The sequence below is a fragment of the Elephas maximus genome, chromosome 14, assembly GCF_024166365.1.
Source record: "Elephas maximus indicus isolate mEleMax1 chromosome 14, mEleMax1 primary haplotype, whole genome shotgun sequence".
Lineage (NCBI taxonomy): Eukaryota > Metazoa > Chordata > Mammalia > Proboscidea > Elephantidae > Elephas > Elephas maximus.
Genome location: NC_064832.1, coordinates 33,664,040 through 33,690,936, shown reverse-complemented (window position 1 = coordinate 33,690,936; position 26,897 = coordinate 33,664,040). Strand labels below are relative to the sequence as shown.

General features: G+C 40.4%; 3 protein-coding genes across 6 annotated transcripts in view; all 3 read right to left on the bottom strand.

The window, feature by feature from the left end:
* ZC3H13 (zinc finger CCCH-type containing 13) overlaps nucleotides 1-557 on the bottom strand; it is a 246,050-nt gene extending 245,493 nt beyond the window's left edge. For 2 of the 4 annotated variants that reach the window (XM_049853394.1, XM_049853395.1), the window contains exon 1: nucleotides 193-557. The gene's annotated coding sequence lies outside the window, so the exon portion shown is untranslated. The remainder of the gene's footprint in view (nucleotides 1-192) is intronic. The other 2 variants (XM_049853397.1, XM_049853398.1) reach the window with 2 other exon arrangements.
* The window catches only part of LOC126058325 (carboxypeptidase B2-like), a 175,365-nt gene that overhangs the window by 118,335 nt on the left and 30,133 nt on the right, over nucleotides 1-26,897 (bottom strand). The window lies entirely within an intron of this gene.
* Nucleotides 1,719-26,897, bottom strand: part of LOC126057989 (carboxypeptidase B2-like) — a 58,955-nt gene continuing 33,776 nt past the window's right edge. The window contains exons 9-11 of the mRNA XM_049852899.1: nucleotides 18,571-18,773; nucleotides 14,640-14,727; nucleotides 1,719-1,903 (exon numbers count right to left, since the gene is read on the bottom strand). Of these exons, the coding sequence (XP_049708856.1) occupies nucleotides 1,719-1,903; nucleotides 14,640-14,727; nucleotides 18,571-18,773 (476 nt within the window). The remainder of the gene's footprint in view (nucleotides 1,904-14,639; nucleotides 14,728-18,570; nucleotides 18,774-26,897) is intronic.

The following is a 26,897-nucleotide window of genomic DNA, read 5'->3' as shown; positions in this document are numbered from 1 at the left end:
CTCGCCACAATCAGAGCGAGGGAGACAAACGAGGCCTGAGCACAGGGAGTGACTGAAGATTCAGGGGCAGGATGCTCAAGGGGAGCACGAAATACCAGTGTGACCCAAGTGGGCATGGTGGGCGACTCCGGGCCTCCCCAGCTCGCCCAACGCCTTTCCTCAAATACCCACACGAAGTCACAGAACCCTTACCTCCACCCCCAGCTCTCCTCGCAAACGCAGACCCGAGGCACCCACACTGCCGCTGCTCGCAGGAGCGGGGAAGGAGACCTTCCGCCCCGCGCCTTGGCCCCGGGAGGACCACAAGGAGGAGGTGCGCGCGCGGCTCCCGGAAACCGCTCCTCGGAGGCTCACGGGGCCCCGGGGAGACTGAGAAACAGAACCCGCCTGCCGCTTCGCCAGGGTCCGGCGAGAACGGGGCGTGGGAAGAAAAAGAAGGAAGAGAAAATGGACAGTAAAAAAAACTCCAAAAAAAAACTACCAGGCCGCTAGGGCGATCGACTCAAAAAGCCGCCGGAAGTCAGGAGACCGTCCTGTTCCTCTGTAAACGAGCCAGCTTCCGGCCGCCAGGTTAGTCGTCAGAGCGCAGACCCCGCCCCTTTCCTCGTACGTTGCGTCGACGCTGAGGAGCGAGAGTATTAGCGAGAGATCAACTCCTGAATATGTTCTTTGTGGAAGGAAACTTGGACTCGCGGGGGACTTTTTTGATTCCCAATTAAAAGTGAACTTAAGAGAATTTCCCCGTTCATTACATAATTTCTTACAATAAACAACTATTTTAGGTGTGCAAAATGCTACGTGTATTGAAAGTAACTACAGCCATTCATTTGTTCAAGAATGCTTATTGAGACTCTGAGCTGGACCAGACCTGGCGAATGTCCTATTTTTGAACCCGTCTCCTTTGTAGCCCATCGCCTATTATTGTGGAGCAAACGGAATGCAGGGTTATGTTTTTAAAGGCGCAAACAAGTTTACTGAAAATGTGAAACAAAAATCTTTCATATACTCCCGACGGTCTTTCCTTTTGTTGCTTAGGGTCTCAAAGCTTTAACCAATGATTTGTATGATACAATTTATTAAAATTGTTTGGTTAGTGAAACATCCTGAATCAAAGTAAAAAAAAAAAAATTAAAATCAGTACCTTTGAATTGTGGTGTGGGCGAAGAATATTGAATATACCAAATCTGTCTTGGAAGAAGTGCAGCCAGAATGCTCCTTAGAGGCAAAGATAGCGAGACTGCGTCTTACACACTTTGGACGTGTTGTCAGGAGGGATCAGTCCCTGTAGAAGGCCATCATGCTTGGCAAAGTACAGGGTCAGAGGAAAAGAGGAAGACCCTCAACAAGGTTGATTGACACAGTGGCTGCAACAATGAGCTCAAGCATAACAATGATTGTAAGGATGGCTTAGGACAGGGCAGTGCTTCGTTCTGTTGTGCACAGGATAGCTGTGAGTTGGAAGCGACTCAATGGCACCTAACAACAACAACAACACCTAGCCCCTTACAATTTAAAAAAAAAAAAAAAAAGTGAAAAGAAATGTGAACTCTTGTCTTATTTGCAAGGTGGCATTTATTTTATTCTTTGACAAAGCCAAGAAATGGGAAAATCTCGTTACAAAACTGTTGATAAAACTTAAAAAGAAGCTGGGACAATTATTTGGTCTTGCTGGAATCAATAAATTAAAATATGGGAGCAGAGTGATAAAATCAAGGGCATTAAACATTCCTGATGACATGCCAGACTATTTTAGAGACAGCCGCGAGAGCCTCTTTACAAGTTGGCTTGATGAGACGTTCAGGCAGCAAGAATCCAAATTCGCCTTTATCTCGAAGTTCAATTGTAAACGAGTATTTGGTGCCCAAGTCATAAATCCAGTCATCTGAACCTCCAGGAGCTAAATCTACAAGAAGAAATTGCTTTTTAAAAACATATTTTAAGTTAGTTAACAAAATTTGTTTTCCTAAAACTGGAAAAAGCTTTACTTGTGTTCGATTATTAAGTAACCTATGTTACTTGTAGGAAATGGAGATTGAAGGGGAAAAAAGGTTAAGGAAGAAAGTAAAAATCACCCATTATATTACCAAACCAAACCCATAAGGACCCTAAAGGACAGAGTATAATTGCCCCGTGGGGTTTCCGAAGCTGAAATCTTTAGGGAAGCTGACTGCCACATCTTTCACCCTAAGAGCAGCTGGTGGGTTCTAATTGCCTACCTTTCACTTAGCAGCCTAATGCTTAAGCACTGCACCAACAAGGCTCCTTATAACCCTACCAAGGAGCGACTAAGAAGGAGAAAGGAAAAAAAAAAAAAACACATTGCCGTGGAGTCAATTCTGAAGCATGGCAACCCCATGAGTAGAACTGTTCACGGCGTATTCTTGGCTATAGTCTCTAGGGAAGCAAATGCACAAGACTTTCTTCCATGACCCTGTTGCATGGGTTCCAACCCCCAACCTTCAGGGCAGTAGGTGATTGCAAACTGGCTGGGCCACCCAGCAACTTCTAAGGAATGATAATCACCATCAATGTTTTAGCACGTTATCTTTAATTTTTTAGTGCAGACATTCACATGTTTATTTTTTTCCATACATAAATGGATCACACCATGTATGCTGCCTTGTAACATTTCTAAATATAACCTATCATGACCAGCTTTACATATTAATTAGTTCAAATCTGTATTATTATTTTTAATGATTGCATAACATTGCATGATAAAACTGGATATAATTGATTTAAATAATTATTAATTTATTTGAGGGCATTTGGATTTTTTCCAATTATTAATTACCACAAAGAGTTTTATAATTAATACCCTTATTCATACATAATTTCTTCTTTATTTCTTTACAATATTCTTCTCTAGAAATACAATTACTAGTCTAAGGATATACACTTTTTATAATTATTATGCATATCTTCAAATAGCCTTAAAAGAATTGAACAAATTTATACCCCCACTAGCCTGGTCTGAATAGGCTCACTTCCCCTCCCACATCATCCATGAGAATTATGAATTTCTGGCAATTTGATGGGTGAAAAATATTATCAAATTCTCTTAGTTTCTGTTTCTTTCATTACCAGTGAGCTGAATATTTTAGATTGGAGGAAGACTAGAAACCTGCATTATGCAGATGACACAACCTTACTTGCTGAAAGTGAAGAGGACTTGAAGCACTGACTGATGAAGATCAAAGACTACAGCTTTCAGTATGGATTACACCTCAACATGAAGAAAATAAAAATGCTCACAACTGGAGCAATAAGCAACATCATGATACATGGGAAAAGACTGAATTCGTCAAGGATTTCATTATACTTGGATCCACAGCCAACATCCATGGAAATAGCCATCAAGAAATGAAAGGACATATGGCCAAATCTACTGCAAAAAATAATAATAGTAATAAATTTTTTTTTTTTTTTTTTACTGCAAAAGACCTCTTTAAAAGTGTTAAAAAGCAAAGATATCACTTTTAGGACTAAGGTGCACCTCACCCAAGCCATTGTGTTTTCAATTGCCTTATATGCATGTGAAAGTTGGATGATGAATAAGGAAGACTAAAGAATTAATCCCTTTGAATTATGGTGTTGGCAAAGAATACTAAATATACCAAGGACTGCCAGAACAATGAACAAATCTGTCTTGGAAAAAGCTTAGCCAGGATGCTCCCTTAGAAGTGATGGTGAGACTTCGTCTCATGTACTTTGGACATGTTACTGGGAAGAACCGGTCCCTGGAGAAGGACATCATGCTTGGTAAAGTACAAGGTCAGTGAAAAAGTGAAAAACCCTGAAGAAGATGGATTGACACAGTGGCTGCAATGATGGGCTCAAGCACAGCAACAATTGTGAGGATGGTGCAGGACCAGGCAGTATTTTGTTTTGTTGTACATAGGGCTGCTATGAGTTGGAACCAACTCAACAGCACCTAACAACAACATAGATTTTGTGTGTGTGTGTGTGCGTGTGTGTGTGTGTGTATGCACACATATACATTTAACAATGAATCCATATGTATACACATATATGTGTGTATAGAAAACCCTGGTGGCATAGGTCTTAATCACTATGGCTGCTAACCAAAACGTCAGCGTTTCGAATCCACTAGGTGCTCCTTGGAAACCTCGTGGGGCAGTTCTACTCTGTCCTATAAGATTGCTATGAGTCAGAATCAACTCAACAGCAGTGGGTTTGGGTTTTTTGGGGGGTGTGTATATACACGTATATATGTGTGTGTACATATATGAATGCATATATATGTATTTTCCTATATGTATTTTTTTTTATGTTTATATATGTATACATATAAAGGAGACCTGCTGGTGCAGTGCTTAAGAGCTTGTCTGCTAGCAAAACGCCTGTAGTTCGAATCTACCAGCCACTCCTTGGAAACCCTATGGGGCAGTTCTATTCTGTCCTGTAGGGTCACTATGAGTCAGTATCGAATGGATGGCAATGGGCTAAATGTATAAAACCAACAAAACCAAGCCTGTTGCTGTGGAGTCAATTCAGAGTCACAGCGACCCCATAGGACAGAGTAGAACTGCACCATAGGTTTTCCAAAGGAACAGCTGGTGGCTTTGGACTGCCAGCCTTAACTTAACTTTCTCTCTCAATTGGCTCTGAAGGAAGGTCTTTTGCCATCAATCCTCCCTTGGATCTAGGAGTTTCTCAGCCCAGGGACCCCAGGTCCAAAGAACGTGGTCTTCTCCTGGCTTTTTTTTTTTTCCTTGATGAAATGAGGTCCCTCTCCTCTTTGTCTGATTCTCTTTTATGTCTCAAAAGAGAATGACTCGATTTTCCATTTGTCTAGCTCTCCTGTCCCCTCCTGCCTTTTCATCCTTGCCCCTGGGCAGGTGTGCCCATTTAGTCTTGTATACAAGGTGGAACTACAGGTATTACTGTTTGTTTTATGGGCCTGTCTAATCTTTGGCTGAAGGGTGAACCTCAGGAGTGACTTTTAAAAGCTCAAACCTAGGTGGGGGGGCCAAGACGGCTGCCTAGGTAGACGCTATCTCGGATCCCTCTTGCAACAAAGACTCTGAAAAACAAGTGAATCGATCACATACATGACAATATATGAACCCTGAACAACAAACACAGATTTAAAGAGTTGACCTGAGTGACAGAGACGGAGAACGAACAACTACGGGGAAGCAGAGACCGTTTTCGGAGCCTGGAGCCAGCGTCCCAGTCAGGTAACCTTGGCGCCAGGCTTAGGACTGGGCGCAGGGGAGCTGAACACAACATCTTATGACGGCGCAAACATGGGGCGCAGCCCTAGCCCCCTGAACTGACCCCAGGAAGGGGCCCAGCCAGTCCACGTGTGCGGCTTGGGGACGTGGCTGGTGGGAGGAGAAGTCCCTGGGAGGCAGTGACTGGTTTTGGAGCCGGGAGTGCAGCATCCCAGCCAGGGAACCTTGGCGCCGGACGTTGGACAGGGACCAGGGGAGCTGCGCACAGCATCTGGTCAAGGCACAAACATGGGGTGCAGCCCTACTCCCCTGAACTAACCCCGGGAGGGGGCCCAGCCGGTCCGCCGGGGCGGCGCAGCGACACGGCTGGCGGGACGAGAAGTCCCCGGGAGCCAGCGACTGATTTTGGAGCCGGGAGTGCAGTGTCCCAGCAGGGGAACCTTGACGCTGGGCTTTGGACTGGCAGTAGAGGATCTGACCGCGGCTTCAGCAGGCCAGACCCTCGGGGGCAATCTCCACACAGCCAGCACACATAGGTGACACGCCCCTTGGGAATCTCACATAAAATAGTCATCCCAAGCAAGATAAGCAACTTTGGCTATATTCCGGGGTGCTACTCTCTCCTGTTTTTCTGACCCTCCCCTCCCCTTCCCAGATGGCTTCATTAACATTGGAACTTCCTGAGCCAGAGGGAGAACGGCTCCGGCTCTGCGGCTTTGCTATTTCCTTTTTTTTTTTTTTTTTTTTGGTCTTTCCTAACCCATTCTTCCGGCCTGAGAGAAGCAACCACAAAAAACCCAGGGACCAAAAATCCTTCCCTAATTGGACTAAAAACACAGAACCAGCTCCAGCCAAGCATATAAGATCCATATCTCGGGTTTTCATCCCTACAGGCAACAAGGTGGCTATTATAATGCAAAGGCAGTTCTGATAGGGATCTGACGGCATTTTTTTTTAGCGGATTTAATGGAAAAACAAGTTTCCCAGGTCTGATATCTCTGCTTATTCAACAGAGCACTAACTGACACACAACAGGGAACTGAGGGCGGAAGCTCCCCCCAGACCACCTAGCCTCTTGCCTTAGGGGTCTAAGGAGGGTGACACCTACCAATCTGTAGAGGTACTTGCATTGGGGGCTTAAGGTACAGCTGCAGAGCCCTCCCACCAAGGTGCTCTAGGAATAGAGACACAGCTACCTCACTGACACTTGGGCGAAGCCTGTCAGCATCCTGCCCCCCCTGGAGTGTGAACCCCAGCTGCTAGTAGAATCTGGTGCACACAACTAACACCACTACTTCTCGAGGTGGATAGGTGTTAGGGTGCAGCACACACTTGATGACCCAAAATCAGATTCTACTCAAGAATAGTGAATACACTCAGGCATAAATATCTGGCAACAGCCCAAACCAGGTGGTAATAGCTCATAAGTAAGTCAAGGGCTACAACAAAAAAGAGAGCACAATCTAGTAGCCCATCCACGTATATTGAAAGAAAACAAAACAAGATAAGACTCAGTGAGCAAATATACAATAAATCACTACAATATCTTAGTGATGGCACGGAGACAGCAGTCAATATCGAACCACAAAAAGAAGCGGACCATGACTGCTTCTACAACCCCCCAAACAAAAGAATCAAAATCTTTCCCAAATGGAGATACAATCCTGGAATTCTCAGATACAGAATATAAAAAACTAATTTACAGAATGCTTCAAGACATTAGGGATGACCTCAGAAATAAAATAAGGCAAACTGCAGAAAAAGCCAAGGAACACACTGATAAAACAGTTGAAGAACTCAAAAAGATTATTCAAGAACATAGTGGAAAAATTAATAAGTTGCAAGAATCCATAGAGAGACAGGATGCAGAAATCCAAAAGATTAACAATAAAATTACAGAATTAGACAACGCAACAGGAAGTCAGAGGAGCAGACTCGAGCAATTAGAATGCAGACTTGCAAATCTGGAGGACCAGGGAATTGACACCAACATAGCTGAAAAAAAATCAGATAAAAGAATTAAAAAAAATGAAGAAACCCTAAGAATCATGTGGGACTCTATCAAGAAGGATAACTTGCGAGTGATTGGAGTCCCAGAACAGGGAGGGAGGACAGAAAACACAGAGAAAATAGTTGAAGATCTGCTGACAGAAAACATCCCTGACATCATGAAAAGCAAAAGGGTATCTATCCAAGATGCTCATCGAACCCCATTTAAGATTAGTACAAAAAGAAAAACACCAAGACATGTTATCATCAAACTTGCCAAAACCAAAGATAAAGAGAAAATTTCAAAAGCAGCCAGGGATAAAAGAAAGGTCTCCTTCAAGGGAGAATCAATAAGAATAAGTTCAGACTACTCAGCAGAAACCATGTAGGCAAGAAGGCAATGCGATGACATATACAGAGCACTGAAGGAGAAAAACTGCCAGCCAAGGATCATATATCCAGCAAAACTCTCTCTGAAATATGAAGGCGAAAATAAGATATTTATAGATAAACACAAGCTTAGAGAATTTGCAAAAACCAAACCAAAGCTACAAGAAATACTAAAGGAAATTGTTTGGTCAGAAAACCAATAATATCAGATACCAGCACAACACAAGGTCACAGAACAGAACATCCTGATATCAACTCAAATAGGGAAATCACAAAAACAAATTAAGATTAATTAAAAAAAAAATGCTCAAAACAGGGAATCATTGAAGTCAATATGTACAAGATTACAATAATCAAAAAGAGGGACAAAATACAGGTGGCATAGAACTGCCGTATGGAGAGGGATACAAGGCGATATAGGACAATACAAGTTAGGATTTTACTTGGAAAAATAGGGGTAAATATTAAGGTAACCACAAAGAGGTATAACAACTCCATAACTCAAAATAAAAGCCAAGAAAAACGTAACGAACCAAGAAACATAAAGTAAAATACTATGAAAATGAGGATCTCACAATTGACAAAGAAAAACGTCTCAGCACAAAAAAGTAAGTGGAAAAATGAAATTATTAACAACACATAAAAAAGCATCAAAATGACAACACTAAACACTTATCTATAATTACGCTGAATGTAAATGGACTAAATGCATCAATAAAGGGACAGAGAGTCTCGGACTCGATAAAGAAACACGATCCGTCTATATGCTGCCTACAAGAGACACACCTTAGACTTAGAGACACAAACAAAGTAAAACTCAAAGGATGGAAAAAAATATATCAAGCAAACAATAAGCAAAAAAGAAGAGGACTAGCAATATTAATTTCTGACAAAATAGACTTTAAACTTAAATCCACCACAAAGGACAAAGAAGGACACTACATAACGATAAAAGGGACAATTGATCAGGAATATATAACCATATTAAATATTTATGCTCTCAGTGACAGGGCTGCAAGATACATAAATCAAATTTTAACAGAACTGAAAAGTGAGATAGACACCTCCACAATTATAGTAGGAGACTTCAACACACCACTTTCGGAGAAGGACAGGACATCCAGTAAGAAGCTCAATAGAGACACGGAAGACCTAATTACAACAATCAACCAACTTGACCTCATTGACTTATACAGAACTCTCCACCCAACTGCTGCAAAGTATACTTTTTTTCCTAGCGCACATGGAACATTCTCTAGAATAGACCACATATTAGGTCATAAAACAAACCTTTGCAGAATCCAAAACATCGAAATATTACAAAGCATCTTCTCAGACCACAAGGGCATAAAAGTAGAAATCAATAACAGAAAAACTAGGAAAAAGAAATCAAATACTTGGAAACTAAACAATACCCTCCTGACAAAAGACTGGGTTATAGAAGACATTAAGGAGGGAATAAGTAAATTCATAGAATGCAACGAGAATGAAAATACTTCCTATCAAAACCTCTGGGACACAGCAAAAGCAGTGCTCAGAGGCCAATTTATATCGATAAATGCACACATACAAAAAGAAGAAAGAGCCAAAATCAGAGAACTGTCCCTACAACTTGAACAAATAGAAAGTGAGCAACAAAAGAATCCATCAGGCACCAGAAGAAAACAAATAATAAAAATTAGAGCTGAACTAAATGAATTAGAGAACAGAAAAACAATAGAAAGAATTAACAAAGCCAAAAGCTGGTTCTTTGAAAAAATTAACAAAACTGATAAACCATTGGCCCATTGGCCAGACTGACTAAAGAAATACAGGAAAGGAAACAAATAACCTGAATAAGAAATGAGATGGGCCACATCACAACAGACCCAACTGAAATTACAAGAATCATATCAGGTTATTATGAAAAATTGTACTCTAACAAATTTGCAAACCTAGAAGAAATGGATGAATTCCTAGAAAAACACTACCTACCTAAACTAACACAATCAGAAGTAGAACAACTAAATAGACCCATAACAAAAAAAGGGATTGAAACGGTAATCAAAAAACTCCCAACAAAAAAAAGCCCTGGCCCGGATGGCTATACTGCAGAGTTCTACCAAATTTTCAGAGAAGAGCTAACACCACTACTACTAAAGGTATTTCAAAGCATAGAAAATGACAGAATTCTGCCTAACTCATTCTATGAAGCCACCATACCCCTGATACCAAAACCAGGTAAAGACATTACAAAAAAAGAAAATTACAGACCTATATCCCTCATGAACATAGATGCAAAAATCCTCAACAAAATTCTAGCCAATAGAATTCAACAATATATCAAAAAAATAATTCACCGCGATCAAGTGGGATTTATACCAGGTATGCAAGGCTGGTTTAATATCAGAAAAACCATTAATGTAATCCACCATATAAATAAAACAAAAGACAAAAACCACATGATCTTATCAATTGATGCAGAAAAGGCATTTGACAAAGTCCAACACCCATTTGTGATAAAAACTCTCAGCAAAATAGGAATTGAAGGAAAATTCCTCAACATAATAAAAGGCATCTATGCAAAGCCAACAGCCAACATCACTCTAAATGGAGAGAGCCTGAAAGCATTTCCCTTGAGAACGGGAACCAGACAAGGATGCCCTTTATCACCGCTCTTATTCAACATTGTGCTAGAACTCCTAGCCAGAGCAGTTAGGCTAGACAAAGAAATAAAGCGCATCCGGATTGGCAAAGAGGAAGTAAAATTACCTCTATTTGCAGATGACATGATCTTATACACAGAAAACCCTAAGGAATCCTCCAGAAAACTACTGAAACTAATAGAAGAGTTTGGCAGAGTCTCAGGTTATAAGATAAACATACAAAAATCACTTGGATTCCTCTACATCAACAAAAAGAACATCGAAGAGGAAATCACCAAATCAATACCATTCACAGTAGCCCCCAAGAAGATAAAATACTTAGGAATAAATCTTACCAAGGATGTAAAAGACCTATACAGAGAAAACTACAAAGCTCTACTACAAGAAATTAAAAAGGACATACTTAAGTGGAAAAACATACCTTGCTCATGGTTAGGAAGACTTAACATAGTAAAAATGTCTATTCTACCAAAAGCCATCTATACATACAATGCACTTCTGATCCAAATTCCAATGACATTTTTTAATGTGATAGAGAAACAAATCACCAACTTCATATGGAAGGGAAAGAAGGCTCGGATAAGCAAAACATTACTGAAAGAGAAGAAGGAAGTGGGAGACCTCACTCTACCTGATTTCAGAACCTATTATACAGCCACAGTAGTCAAAATAGCCTGGTACTGGTACAACAACAGACACATAGACCAGTGGAACAGAATTGAGAACCCAGATATAAATCCATCCACATATGAAAACATATGAGCAGCTGATATTTGACAAAGGCCCAGTGTCAGTTAATTGGGGAAAAGATAGTCTTTTTAACAAATGGTGCTGGCATAACTGGATATCCATTTGCAAAAAAATGAAACAGGACCTATACCTCACACCATGCACAAAAACTAACTCCAAGTGGATCAAAGACCTAAACATAAAGACTAAAAGGATAAAGATCATGGAAGAAAAAATAGGGACAAGGTTAGGAGCCCTAATACAAGGCATAAACAGAATACAAAACATTACCAAAAATGACAAAGAGAAACCAGATAACTGGGAGCTCCTAAAAATCGAACACCTATGCTCATCTAAAGACTTCACCGAAAGAGTAAAAAGACCACCTACAGACTGGGAAAGAATTTTCAACTATGACATCTCCGACCAGTGCCTGATCTCTAAAATCTATATGATTCTGTCAAAACTCAATCACAAAAACACAAACAACCCAATCAAGAAGTAGGCAAAGGATATGAACACACACTTCACTAAAGAAGATGTTCAGGCAGCTAACAGATACATGAGAAAATGCTCTCGATCATTAGCCATTAGAGAAATGCAAATTAAAACTACGATGAGATTCCATCTCACTCCATCAAGGCTGGCATTAATCCAAAAAACACAAAATAATAAATGTTGGAGAGGCTGCGGAGTGATTGGAACTCTTATACACTGCTGGTGGGAATGTAAAATTTCCACTTTGGAAATCTATCTGGCGTTATCTTAAACAGTTAGAAATAGAACTACCATACAACCCAGAAATCCCACTCATCGGAATACACCCTAGAGAAATAAGAGCCTTCACACGAACAGATATATGCACACCCATGTTTATTGCAGCTCTGTTTACAACAGCAAAAAGCTGGAAGCAACCAAGGTGTCCATCAACGGATGAATGGTTAAATAAATAGTGGTATATCCATACAATGGAATACTAAAAAAAAAATGGAATACTACGCATCGTTAAAGAACAGTGACGAATCTGTGAAACATTTCATAACATGGAGGAACCTGGAAGGCATTATGCTGAGCGAAATTAGTCAGAGGCAAAAGGACAAATATTGTATAAGACCACTATTATAGGATCTTGAGAAATAGTAGAAACTGAGAAGAACACATACTTTTGTGGTTACGAGGGGGGGAGGGAGGGAGGGAGAGGGTTTTTTACTGATTAATTAGTAGATAAGAACTGCTTTCGGTGAAGAGAAGGACAATACTCAATACATGGAAGGTCAGCTCAATTGGACTGGACCAAAAGCAAAGAAGCTTCCAGGATAAACTGAATGCTTCAAAGGTCAGCGGAGCAAGGGCGGGGGTTTGGGGACCATGGTTTAAGGGGACTTCCAAGTCAATTGGCAAAATAATTCTATTATGAAAACATTCTGCATCCCACTTTGAAATGTGGTGTCTGGGGTCTTAAATGCTAACAAGCGGCCATCTAAGATGCATCAATTGGTCTCAACCCACCTGGATCAAAGGAGAATGAAGAACACCAAGGTCACATGGTAACTAAGAGCCCAAGAGACAGAAAGGGCCACATGAACCAGAGACCTACATCATCCTGAGACCAGAAGAACTAGTTGGTGCCCGGCCACAATTGATGACTGCCCTGACAGGGAGCACAACAGAGAACCCCTGAGGGAGCAGGAGATCAGTGGGATGCAGACCCCAAATTCTCACAAAAAGACCATACTTAATGGTCTGACTGAGACTAGAGGAATCCCGGCGTTCATGGTCCCCAAACCTTCTGTTGGCCCAGGACAGGAACCATTCCCGAAGACAACTCATCAGATATGAAAGGGACTGGACAGGGGGTAGGAGAGAGATGCTGATGAAGAGTGAGCTAATTATATCAGGTGGACGCTTGAGACTGTGTTGGCATCTCCTGTCTGCAGGGGGGATGGGAGGATAGAGAGAGTTGGAAGCTGGCAAAATTGTCACGAAAGGAGAGACTGGAAGGGCTGACTCATTAGGGGGAGAGCAAGTGGGAGTACGGAGTAAGGTGTATATAAACTTATACGTGACAGTCTGACTTGATTTGTAAACGTTCACTTCAAGCTCAATAAAAGTTAATAAAAAAAAAAAGAGTGACTCAAGATACAACCTAATTCTGTAGATTGAGTTCTGCCTCTTTTACATAACTGCCCCTAATCCTGCCTCATTAACATCATAGAGGCAGGATTTGCAACACTTAGACGAATCACATTAGACCACAAAATGGTATACAACCACACAATGCTCAGAATCATGGACTAGCCAAGTTGACACACATTTGGGGACATAATTCAATCTATAACATTCTCCCAGAATGTCCTACAGTGAGAGGCCCCCCAAGACTGCTTTAGTTATGTAGCGTCTCTCTCCTGCAGTCATCCTCAAACACATCAGCCCATTTTTTTCTTCAAAGCACTTACCAATAGAATTACACTACATGTTATGATTTAATTGTTTACATCTGGAGTTGGCAAACTTTTTTTTGTAAAGGACCAGATCGTATATGTTTCAGGCTTTGTGAGCCATGTCGTCTTTATCACACCTACTCAACTCTGCTGTTGTGACACAAAAGCAAACATAGACAATATCTAAGTGAATAAGCACAGCTGTGTGCCAATAAAACTTTATTTATTCACAACAAAATTTAAATATTATCTAACTTTCACATATCCCATATTATTTTTCTTTTAATTTTTTTCCCCAAACATTAAAATTGTAAAAACCATGCTTAGCTCTTAGATTGTACACAATTAGACAGGGGCTTGGATTTAGCCTGCCAGCCATAGTTTGCTGATTCCTGATTAAATGTTTATTTTCTGTTCCCCTTTTCTCATTCCCCTCCAGCTCTAAAAGGGTCGAAGCTTTGTCTGGCATCCTACTATGGGTACATAGTTGTTGTTAGTTGCCCTTGCATTGATTCAGACTCATGGTGACATCACGCGTGTAGAGCAGAACTGCTCCATAGGGTTCCCAAGGCTGTGACTTTTCAGAAACAGATCGCCAGGCCTGTCTTCTGACGTACCTTTGGGTGGGTTTTAACTGCTAACCTTTGGGCAGTGGTCGAGCACTTAACCATTTGTACCACCCAGGGACTCCCTCAATAAATATCTTCCAGCAGAAATTAATTTAAAATATTTGTTGAGTTTTTCACATATCTAGCTCCTGTCAGTTTGATATATGCACAACAGACATTCAAATACAGTGTGTTATGATTTATAGTCTTGTACAGGCTTTCACTAAAAAGCATCTAATATAAATGGTACTCCTTAGATTTGTATAGTGTACAACCTGGGCAACCTTACATGGTGGTCCTGGGCATCTTATACATTCTTTTCACTGTTTATGACCTTTTCTATTTCACTCAACATGCATGATGCCCATTCCATAATCTCCATAGAGGTAAGCATAATTTCTTAAATATCATTTTAACTTTTTTTAGTATATTCATTTATTAAGATAGCTGTGTTCAGCACTCTCCTAGCTATTATGCTTCTGTTTCTAATGTTTATAAGCAGTCATTTTACACGTGACTTTGTTTTTTTTGTTAAAAAGATTCGATTTTGAAGAACTAAATCAGTACAGAAAAACTGAACACACAGATTTCTTTAATACCTCACAATTCTCTAAGAATTTAAAAAGCAATACTTACATAAACTTTCTGAGCCACTGCCATGCATATACTTGATATTTTTATTAACACTCTCAATAGCACGGACAGCTTCACTGGCCACTTGAGACTGGAAGCAATAGGACATGAGATTTCAGTTAAGGTAAAGCTTTGAAACAGGACAGGAGAAGTTTCTACAAGACAATCATGCATTAATTGAATCCAACAGTACATGTGAAAAAACTGGATTTATCCAAAAGGTAAATTCAGAAAAAAAATTAACAAAAACAATTGTTTTGGCTTCGTAGAAGTCATAACTGGGTATCTTAAACTAAGCTCTTCCAATGCACTGAAATTTTTATTTAGTTTGCAGAAAAACAATAATCTCACACATGCCTTTTCAGGGATTCATGTATTATATAAATTGCAGTATAACTATGCTTCGAAGGCAAACAATTTGGAGTTCTTTTGATCATAGACAGAATTATTACCAAAGTTGAAATACAACTTCTCCAATTAATGCATAACATATCTACCTTATAAATGTCTGATTCACTTCTCATTCTTCTTACAAACTCTTATTTTATTCTTGCGTAAAATACCTAATAACTTTCAAAGATGCTTCATCTGAAAAAGCCTATGACCCCACTTCCCTCCTTTGGAGCAGAATAATGACCCAGGCCCCTACTCAACTACCTTTGGCTCTAGGTGACCCAGATCTTTCCTCAAGTTGGAACTAACATCATGATATTCATTGTCACCCTGTAAAAAACCCAGAGGAGCAGCAGTGGATATTATGTCATGTCTTCCCATTGTTTAAAAAAAAAACAAATGAAAAAAAAAAGTTTTCATGGAAACCCATTGTCTACAGAATAAAATACAAATTGATTCTGGTATTCAAACTCCTTTACAACCTGGCTTCATCTTCTTTCTCCTCTGGGGAACGCCATCTTCTCAGCTTAGAATGTCCTCCCTTCGCGTAAGCCGACAGAAATTCTATTTTTTCCAATTCAAATCCCTGATGGAAATTGTATCTATTCTTTGAAGTCAGTAAACCAAAAAGCAAACCTGTTGCTGTCCACTGACCCTATAGGAGAGGGTTAAAATGGCCATAGGGTTTCCAAGGAGCAGCTGATGGATTTGAACTGCCCGACCTTTTGGTTAGCAGCCAAGCTCTTAGCCTCTGTGCCACCAGGGCTCCTTGAAGTCAATAGTGCTTTCTTATTTTTGTTTCCTTACACTTCTGTCACTCCGTAATAGACTGTAAGTTCCTCAAGGAGAGGGACTACATTATCATCTCCCTTATCTCAGTGTTTCTTCCTCAGTTAACGAGGCAATTCTTTCCTATTCCAGCCTTAAATGAGTTTACTGTCTGTACTACTTATTTATGGCACTGTAAAGTCCCAGGTGATGCAAATGGCTTGTGATTGAATGGCAACCAGAAGGTTGGCAGTTTGAACCCACCCAGAGGCACCACAGAAGAAAAGACCCGGTGACCTGGTTCTGTAAAGATTAAGCCAAGAAAACCCTATGGAGCAGTTCTGCTCTGTAACACATGGGATTACCATGAGTTGGAATCAACTTGAAGGCTTAAGACAACAGCAATGTCTTATGGTGTCTTTGGAGTCCCTGGGTGGTACAAAAGGTTATCTCACGCAGCTGCTAAACAAAGATTGAAGGTTTGAGCCTCCCCAGAGGTGCCTTGGAAGAATGATCTGGTGACCAGCCATTGAAAACCTATGGAGCACAATTTTACTTTGACACTCATGGGGTCACCACAAGTTGGAATCCACTCGACTGAAAGCACTTATTTGTTTTTAATATGACATCTTAGGGTACAGTTATTTGCAACATTTGTTAATGACTGATCTCCATAACTATATTGTAGTCTCTTAAAGGACAGGGTCCTTACCTAATGCTTCTCTGAATGATTATTGAGCACAGTGTTTTACACATAATTACTCTCAGCAAACACCGGTAATAATATTAATTCAAAAATAAGGCAAAAAAGACTACACTTCCAAAAAATGACAAATATGCTTTCACTCCTTTAAAGATAATACCAATAAATGAATTTTCCTTAAAAATTTTCCCTTGAGAAGGAAAAAGAATTGCAGGTATCATGTATACTTACGTTCTAAATGGGTTATTTTCAGAGAACATAAAGTAGCCTTCTATTTATCATCAACCACCGCCAAGCCCCCCAATGTCGCTGAGTTTTATTCTGCTACAAGAGCCAGGATGAAACGAGTGAGTAAGAAGCAAGTGACTACATAAAGATCAGACCTTAGCCAAGAATCGGGCTGTTGCTATAACACCTCCTGTTGTCTAGAAAGCCTCTGGGATGAAGTCTTTGCTAAATCTAGTTGTAACCCATCAAGAATCCTTGCATGGAAGCACCCTGTGCCATCAATCCAAACACAGAGCATCTGGGACCAATAATTGATGAGGGGGGACAGACTGTGTGGGTCCTCTTTGAACTTCCTGCATTGCGCACTACATGCCCAAAAACATCCTCTTGCCTCAGTGCTGAAACTGGAGGTGCTTACTAGGACCAGGAGTCCTGGATGGTGCAAACAGTTAAGCTCTTGACTACCAACCGAAACATCGGTGGTTCAAACACACCCCGAGGTGTCTCGGAAGAAAGGCCCGGTGATCTGCTCCCGAAAGGTCACAGCCTTGGAAACCTTATGCAGCCCAGTTCTACTCTGTAACACATGGGGTCTCCGTGAGTTAGAATTGGCCCCAGGGCAAGTGGTTTGGGTTTTGGTTTGTTTTTATTCAAAAACAAACTCATGGAGTTAAGGAGATTAGTACATAAACTGTTCCTGCTGCTAATACAAAACTGATGGTCTATAAGGACAAATAGAAATTAAAAACAAAAGGTTTTAATTTTCCTTCTTGAAAATGGGGAAAGGGCTCCTTTCCTCCCCCGTTTATCAGAATTTATGTTAGAGAACTTGGAATTATAAATTCTTTCTCTGAAAAATAAATCTAAGGTGTTAACTGGACCTGCTAGCCACCTCTTTGAAGAGTAACTTCAACTTATACTCCCTAACCTTCCTGTTTCCTGAAAGGAGATTAGCATACCTCAGGTGACCCAAGCCCCAAATTGCAAACCTACCTCTGGCCAGAAAGATACTTGAAAATTAGCAGTTTTATCTTGAAAACATGAAGGTAACCGGTGGTATGTGCTCAGTTGTATAATGGGTAACATTTCTTCCTGTCCTTGCTATCTCTTTAGTGGACTGCCTGTGACGCATCAGGTTCTGGTTTAATGTTTATTAGAGAATAAAACTTCTATTTTCTCTGCAGGGAGTTTCTGGGTTAGGAGTAGATTTTGTTGTTAATTATATTTCCGAACAGGTGCTACAAGCACCTCTGAGGGAGTAAGATGTGGCAGCCTGCTTCTGTAAACCCTATGGGGGCAGTTTTACTCTGTCCTATAGGGTCACTATGAGTGGAAAGGGACTGGTGGCAATGGGTTTGGCGTTTGGTTCCCCAGCCCCAGTTCTTTCAGAATTTCCTTCAGATAAACTCTAATTGCAAATTCTTTCTCTGTGTCTTCGAAAAGTATGTAAATCAAGGATGTTTTCTCAAGGACCTGGGAGACAAGTCTTCTGAAACATAACCTTTAAGGAAGATCATACCCAGTTTCCTTGGAAGAGGCTTAGCATAACTTCAGGTACCCAGCTACACAGATACTAGAAAATGACCAATTTTATCTTAAACATGAACGTAATGAGTTGTATCCACTCAGCTATGCAACAGGTCAGATTCCTTTCCATCTTTGCGATCTCTTTAGTGCACTGCCTGTGATGCTTCACACTCTGGTTTAATGCTCCTTCAATAATAAACTTTTTCTTTCTCTGTAATTTTTGTGGTCAGGTTTCCTGGGTTAGGAGGAGATTTTGCTTTTAGTAACTTCCCCTCCAACAAATGCCAGTGGGAAAAAGAACTAAGCACCACTTACCAGCTCCTTGTGGTCTTTGCTTTTGCTTCTACTGTAGGAATAAGGAAACACTATGTGTTGAGAGTATGAATGCATGCTGATGTAAGCTTTAATGTGGTTGATATTTTTTCTCAAGAAATCAGCCACTGCCTTCACTTCTGGCTCCGATTCAGGGTAGGGCCCACAGTAGGTTTCCGAGCACGAGAAACTTGATGCGCCTTCCTCTGTGGAGGAATCGATACAATGGAATTAAGAGGTGAGGCACACACTGTTGTAATTTACAGTTTAGCTTACGATGTATTGTATCGTCTATGGTACAACATTTTTAAGTAAATGGATCAGGTAAGGCTCTGTATATAACATGTTTCTGGTATCCACTACATGTCGTGTACGCTTCTTTCGAAGTAAAATTTTTATATGCCCACATAGCAGATACTCCAACAGTCAGTCACAACCTGTCTCCCTTGCTGCCTGGGGTCAGCCATCTTGCAAACTTGAGACAGTGGCCAAGAGAATCTTAGAGATGCCAGCCCTGTCTTCAAACTTCTGGTTGTGTGAGAAAAAGAAACCCCATTTTTTTGAATCTACTCTAAATTTGATTTCCTGATATTTGTAGTTTAAAAATTACTGGTCAGTACACCCCATAAAAGAGAAGTTTCACTCTGGAACTCAGAATATACAAGTTAAAGTGCAGGGCCCTGGGTGGCACAAACAGTTAAGCATTAGCGTGCTAACCAAAAGGGTGGTAGTTCAAGCCCACCCAGAGGTACCTTGGAATAAAGGTCTGGAGATCTACTTCTGAAAAACCAGCCATTAAAAACCCCATGGAGGGGGGCGGGGCCAAGATGGCTGACTAGGTAGAAGCTACCTCGGATCCCTCTTGCAACAAAGATTCGGAAAAACAAGTGAATCGATCACATACATGACAGTCTATGAACCCTGACCATCAAACACAGATCTAAAGAGTTGACCTGAGTGACAGAGACTGAGAACAAACAACCACGGGGAAGCAGCGACTTTTTTCGGAGCCTGGAGCCAGCGTCCCAGTCAGGAAACCTTGGTGCCGGGCTTTGGACTGGGACCAGGGGAGCTGAGCATGGCATCCTGAGATGGCGCAAACATGGGGCGCAGCCCTACCCCCCTGAACTGACCTTGGGGGAAGCCCAGCCAGTGCACACAGGCAGCGCAGTGACGCGGCTGACGGGAGGAAAAATCACCGGGAGGCAGTGACTGCTTTTTGAGCAGGGAGTACAGCGTCCCAGCTGGGGAACCTTGGCGCTGGGCTTTGGACTGACAGCGGAGGAACTAACCGTGGCTTCTGAGACAGCGCAAGACAGGACTTGGGCCTGATCCTCGGGGGCAATCTCTACCCAGCCTGCGCACACAGGCGACGCGCCCCTCGGGAATCTCAGATAAAACCGTCATTCCAAGCAAGATAAGTAACTTTGTCTATATTCCGGGGTGCTACTCTGTCCTATTTATCTGAACCCTCTCCCCTCCCCTTCCCAGGTGGCTTCATTAACATTGGAATTTCCTGAGCCAGAAAGTGAACTGCACGGCTGTTTTTCTTTCTTCTTTTTTTTTTATTTGGTCTTTTCCTAACCATTCTCCTGGCCTGAAAGAAGCAGCTACAAAAAACCCAGGGACGAAAAATCCTTCCCTAATTGGACTAAAAACACAGAACCAGCTCCAGCCAAGCATATGTGATCCACAGTCTTGGGCTTTCATCCCTACAGGGAACAAGGTGGCTATTATAATGCAAAGGCATTTCTGATAGGGATCTGACTATAATTGTTTTAGCGGATTACTGGAAAGACAAGTTTGCCAGGTCTGATATCTCTGCGTATTCAACAGAGCCCTCACTGACCCACAACAGGGAACTGAGTGCTGAAGCTCCCCCCAGACCACCTAGCCTCTTGCCTTAGGGGTCTAAGGAGGGTGACACCTACCAATCTGTAGAGGTACTTGTATTCCGGGCTTAAGGTACAGCTGCAAAGCCCACCCACCAAGGTGCTTTAGGAATAGAGACACACCTACCTCACTGACACATGGGGGAAGCCTGTCAGCATCCTGCCCCCCCTGGAGTGTGAACCCCAGCTGCTAGTAGAATCTGGTGCACACAACTATCACCACTACTTCTCTAGGTGGATAGGTGACAGTCTGCACCACATACTTGATGACCCAAAATCAGATTCTACTCAAGAATACTGAATGGACTCTTAGGCTTATATATCTGGTAACAGTCCAAACCAGCTGGTAATAGGACATAAGTGATTCAAGGGCTACAACAATCAAGACAGCGCAATCTAGTAGCCCATCTACGTATATTGAAAGAAAACAAAACAAGATAAGACTCAGTGAGCAAATATAGAATAAATCACTACAATATCTTAGAGATGGCTCGGAGACAGCAGTTGATATCAAACCACATAAAGAAGCAGACCATGATTGCTTCTACAACCCCCCAAACTAAAGAATCAAAATCTTTCCCAAATGAAGATACAAACCTGGAATTGCCAGATACAGAATATAAAAAACTAATTTACAGAATGCTTCAAGACATCAAGGATGACCTCAGAAATGAAATAAGGCAATCTACAGAAAAAGCCAAGGAACACACTGATAAAGCAGTTGAAGAACTCAAAAAGATTATTCAAGAACATAGTGGAAAAATTAATAAGTTACAAGAATCCATAGAGAGACAGCATGCAGAAATCCAAAAGATTAACAATAAAATTACAGAATTAGACAACGCAAAGGAAGTCAGAGGAGTAGGCTCGAGCAATTAGAATGCAGAGTGGGAGATCTGGAGGACCAGGGAATTGACACCAATATAGCTGAAAAAAAATCAGACAAAGGAATTAAAAAAAATGAAGAAACCCTAAGAATCATGTGGGACTCTATCAAGAAGGATAACTTGCGTGTGATTGGAGTCCCAGAACAGGGAGGGATAACAGAAAACACAGAGAGAATAGTTGAAGATCTGTTCGCAGAAAACTTTCCTGACACCATGAAAGACGAAAGGATATCCATCCAAGATGCTCATCGAACCCCATTTAAGACTGATCCAAAAAGAAAATCACCAAGACATATTATCATCAAACTTGCCAAAACCAAAGATAAAGAGAAAATTTTAAAAGCAGTCAAGGATAAAAGAAAGGTCTGCTACAAAGGAGAATCAATAAGAATAAGTTCAGACTACTCAGCAGAAACCATGCAGGCAAGAAGGCGATGGGATGACATATATAGAGCACTGAAGGAGAAGAACTGCCAGCCAAGGATCATATATCCAGCAAAACTCTCTCTGAAACATAAAGCCGAAATTAAGACATTTACAGACAAACACAAGCTTAGAGAATTTGCAAAAACCAAACCAAAGCTACAAGAAATACTAAAGGAAATTGTTTGCTCAGAAAACCAATAATATCAGATACCAGCACAACACAAGGTCACAGAATAGAGCATTCTGATATCAACTCAAATAGGGAAATCACAAAAACAAATTAAGATTAATTAAAAAAAAAATGCTCAAAACAGGGAATCATTGAAGTCAATATGTACAAGATCAGAATAATCAAAAAGAGGGACTAAATACAGGTGGCATAGAACTGCCATATGGAGAGGGATACAAGGCGATATAGGACATTACAAGTTAGGTTTTTACTTAGAAAAATAGGGGCAAATATTAAGGTAACCACAAGAGGTATAACAACTCCATAACTCAAAATAAAAACCAAGAAAAACGTAACAACTCAGCAAACACAAAGTCAAAAACTATGAAAATGAGGAACACACAATTTACAAAGAAAAACATCTCAGCACAAAAAAATAAGTGGAAAAATGAAATTGTCAACAACACACATAAAAAGGCATCAAAATGACGGCAGTAAACACATACTTATTTATAATTATGCTGAAGGTAAATGGACTAAACGCACCAACAAAGAGACAGAGAGTCTCGGACTGGATAAAGAAACACGATCCATCTATATGCTGTCTACAAGAGACACACCTTAGACTTAGAGACACAAACAAAGTAAAACTCAAAGGATGGAAAAAAACATATCAAGCAAACAATAAGCAAAAAAGAAGAGGACTAGCAATATTAATTTCTGACAAAATAGACTTTAAACTTAAATCCACCACAAAGGATAAAGAAGGATACTACATAATGATAAAAGCGACAATGGAACAGGAAGATATAAACATATTAAATATTTATGCACCCAATGACAGGGCTGCAAGATACATAAAAGAAACTTTAACAGAACTAAAAGGTGAGATACACACCTCCACAATTATAGTAGGAGACTTCAACACACCACTTTCGGAGAAGGACAGGACATCCAGTAAGAAGCTCAATAGAGACACGGAAGACCTAATTGCAACAATCAACCAACTTGACCTCACTGACTTATACAGAACACTCCACCCAACTGCTGCAAAGTATACTTTTTTTCTAGCGCATATGGAACATCCTCTAGAATAGACCACATATTAGGCCATAAAACAAACCTTTGCAGAATCCAAAACATCGAAATATTACAAAGCATCTTCTCAGACCACAAGGCCATAAAAGTGGAAATCAATAACAGAAAAATTAGGGAAAAGAAATCAAATACTTGGAAAATGAACAATACCCTCCTGACAAAAGACTGGGTTATAGACGACATTAAGGAGGGAATAAAGAAATTCATAGAATGCAACGAGAATGAAAATACTTCCTATCAAAACCTCTGGGACACAGCAAAAGCAGTGCTCAGAGGCCAATTTATATCGATAAATGCACACATACAAAAAGAAGAAAGAGCCAAAATCAGAGAACTGTCCCTACAACTTGAACAAATAGAAAGTGAGCAACAAAAGAATCCATCAGGCACCAGAAGAAAACAAATAATAAAAATTAGAGCTGAACTAAATGAATTAGAGAACAGAAAAACAATTCAAAGAATTAACAAAGCCAAAAGCTGGTTCTTTGAAAAAATTAACAAAATTGATAAACCATTGGCCAGACTGACTAAAGAAATACAGGAAAGGAAACAACCCGAATAAGAAATGAGATGGGCCACATCACAACAGACCCAACTGAAATTACAAGAATCATATCAGGTTATTATGAAAAATTGTACTCTAACAAATTTGCAAACCTAGAAGAAATGGATGAATTCCTGGAAAAACACTACCTACCTAAACTAACACAATCAGAAGTAGAACAACTAAATAGACCCATAACAAAAAAGACATTGAAATGGTAATCAAAAAACTCCCAACAAAAAAAGCCCTGGCCCGGATGGCTTTACTGCAGAGTTCTACCAAACTTTCAGAGAAGAGTTAACACCACTACTACTAAAGGTATTTCAAAGCATAGAAAATAATGGAATTCTGCCTAACTCATTCTATGAAGCCACCATACCCCTGATACCAAAACCAGGTAAAGACATCACAAAAAAAGAAAATTACAGATTTATGCCTCATGAACATGGATGCAAAAATCCTCAACAAAATTCTAGCCAATAGAATTCAACAATATATCAAAAAAATAATCCACCACGACCAAGTGGGATTTATACCAGGTATAAAAAAAAAAAAGTTTTTTTTTTTTTCACTTTATGCAAGGCTGGTTTAATATTAGAAAAACCATTAATGTAATCCACCATATAAATAAAACAAAAGACAAAAACCACATGATCTTATCAATTGATGCAGAAAAGGCATTTGACAAAGTCCAACACCCATTTATGATAAAAACTTTCACCAAAATAGGAACTGAAGGAAAATTCCTCAACATAAAAAAGGGCATCTATGCAAAGCCAACAGCCAACATCACTCTAAATGAAGAGAGCCTGAAAGCATTTCCCTTGAGAACGGGAACCAGACAAGGATGCCCTTTATCAACGCTCTTATTCAACATTGTGCTAGAGGTCCTAGCCAGAGCAATTAGGCTAGACAAAGAAATAAAGCGCATCTGGATTGGCAAAGAGGTAGTAAAATTATCTCTATTTGCAGATGACATGATCTTATACACAGAAAACCCTAAGGAATCCTCCAGAAAACTACCGAAACTAATAGAAGAGTTTGGCAGAGTCTCAGGTTATAAGATAAACATACAAAAATCACTTGGATTCCTCTACATCGACAAAAAGAACATCGAAGAGGAAATCACCAAATCAATACCATTCACAGTAGCCCTCAAGAAGATAAAATACTTAGGAATAAATCTTACCAAAGAGGTAAAAGACCTATGTAAAGAAAACTACAAAGTACTACTACAAGAAACTAAAAAGGACCTACTTAAGTGGAAAAACATACCTTGCTCATGGATAGGAAGACTTAACGTAGTAAAAATGTCTATTCTACCAAAAGCCATCTATACATATAGTGCACTTCCGATCCAACTTCCAATGACATTTTTTAACGTGATGGAGAAACAAATCACCAACTTCATATGGAAGGGGAAGAAGCCTCGGATGAGTAAAGCATTACTGAAAAAGAAGAAGAAAGTGGGAGGCCTTACTCTACCTGATTTCAGAACCTATTATACAGCCACAGTAGTCAAAACAGCCTGGTACTGGTACAACAACAGGCACATAGACCAATGGAACAGAATTGAGAACCCAGATATAAATCCATCCACATATGAGCAGCTGATATTTGACAAAGGACCAGTGTCAGTTAATTGGGGAAAAGATAGTCTTTTTAACAAATGGTGCTGGCATAACTGGATATCCATTTGCAAAAAAATGAAACAGGACCCATACCTCACACCATGCACAAAAACTAACTCCAAGTGGATCAAAGACCTAAACATAAAGACTAAAACGATAAAGATCGTGGAAGAAAAAATAGGGACAAGGTTAGGAGCCCTAATACAAGGCATAAACAGAATACAAAACATTACCAAAAATGACAAAGAGAAACCAGATAACTGGGAGCTCCTAAAAATCAAACACCTATGCTCATCTGAAGACTTCACCAAAAGAGTACAAAGACCACCTACAGATTGGGAAAGAATTTTCAGCTATGACATCTCCGACCAGCGCCTGATCTCTAAAATCTGTATGATTCTGTTAAAACTCAACCACAAAAAGACAAACAACCCAATCAAGAAGTGGGGAAAGCATATGAACACGTGCTTCACTAAAGAAGATATTCAGGCAGCTAATAGATACATGAGAAAATGCTCTCGATCATTAGCCATTAGAGAAATGCAAATTAGAACTATGATGAGATTCCATCTCACTCCAACCAGGCTGGCATTAATCCAAAGAACACAGAATAATAAATGTTGAAGAGGCTGCGGAGAGATTGGAACTCTTATACACTGCTGGTGGGAATGTAAAATGGTACAACCACTTTGGAAATCTATCTGGCGTTTTCTTAAAAAGTTAGAAATAGATCTACCATACAATCCAGAAATCCCACTCCTCGGAATATACCCTAGAGAAATAAGAGCCTTCACACGAACAGATATATGCACACCCATGTTTATTGCAGCTCTGTTTACAACAGCAAAAAGCTGGAAGCAACCAAGGTGTCCATCAATGGATGAATGGTTAAATAAACTGTGGTATATTCACACAATGGAATACTACGCATCGATAAAGAACAGTGACGAATCTGTGAAACATTTCATAACATGGAGGAACCTGGAAGGCATTATGCTGAGCGAAATTAGTCAGAGGCAAAAGGACAAATATTGTATAAGACCACTATTATAAGATCTTGAGAAATAATAGAAACTGAGAAGAACACATACTTTTGTGGTTACAAGGCAGGGAGGGAGGGAGGGAGGGTGGGAGAGGGTTTTTTACTGATTAGTTAGTAGATAAGAACTACTTTAGGTGAAGGGAAGGACAATACTCAATACACGGAAGGTCAGCTCAAGTGGACTGGACCAAAAGCAAAGAAGTTTCCGGGATAAACTGAATGCTTCAAAGGTCAGCGGAGCAAGGGCGGGGGTTTGGGGACCATGGTTTAAGGGGACTTCTAAGTCAATTGGCAAAATAATTCTATTATGAAAACATTCTGCATCCCACTTTGAAATGTGGCATCTGGGGTCTTAAATGCTAACAAGCGGCCATCTAAGATGCATCAATTGCTCTCAACCCACCCGGATCAAAGGAGAATGAAGAACACCAAGGTCACACGATAACTATGAGCCCAAGAGACAGAAAGGGCCACATGAACCAGAGACTTACATCATCCTGAGACCAGAAGAACTAGATGGTGCCCAGCCACAACCGATGACTGCCCTGACAGGGAGCACAACAGAACTCCTGAGGGAGCAGGAGATCAGTGGGATGCAGACCCCAAATTCTCATAAAAGGACCAGACTTAATTGTCTGATT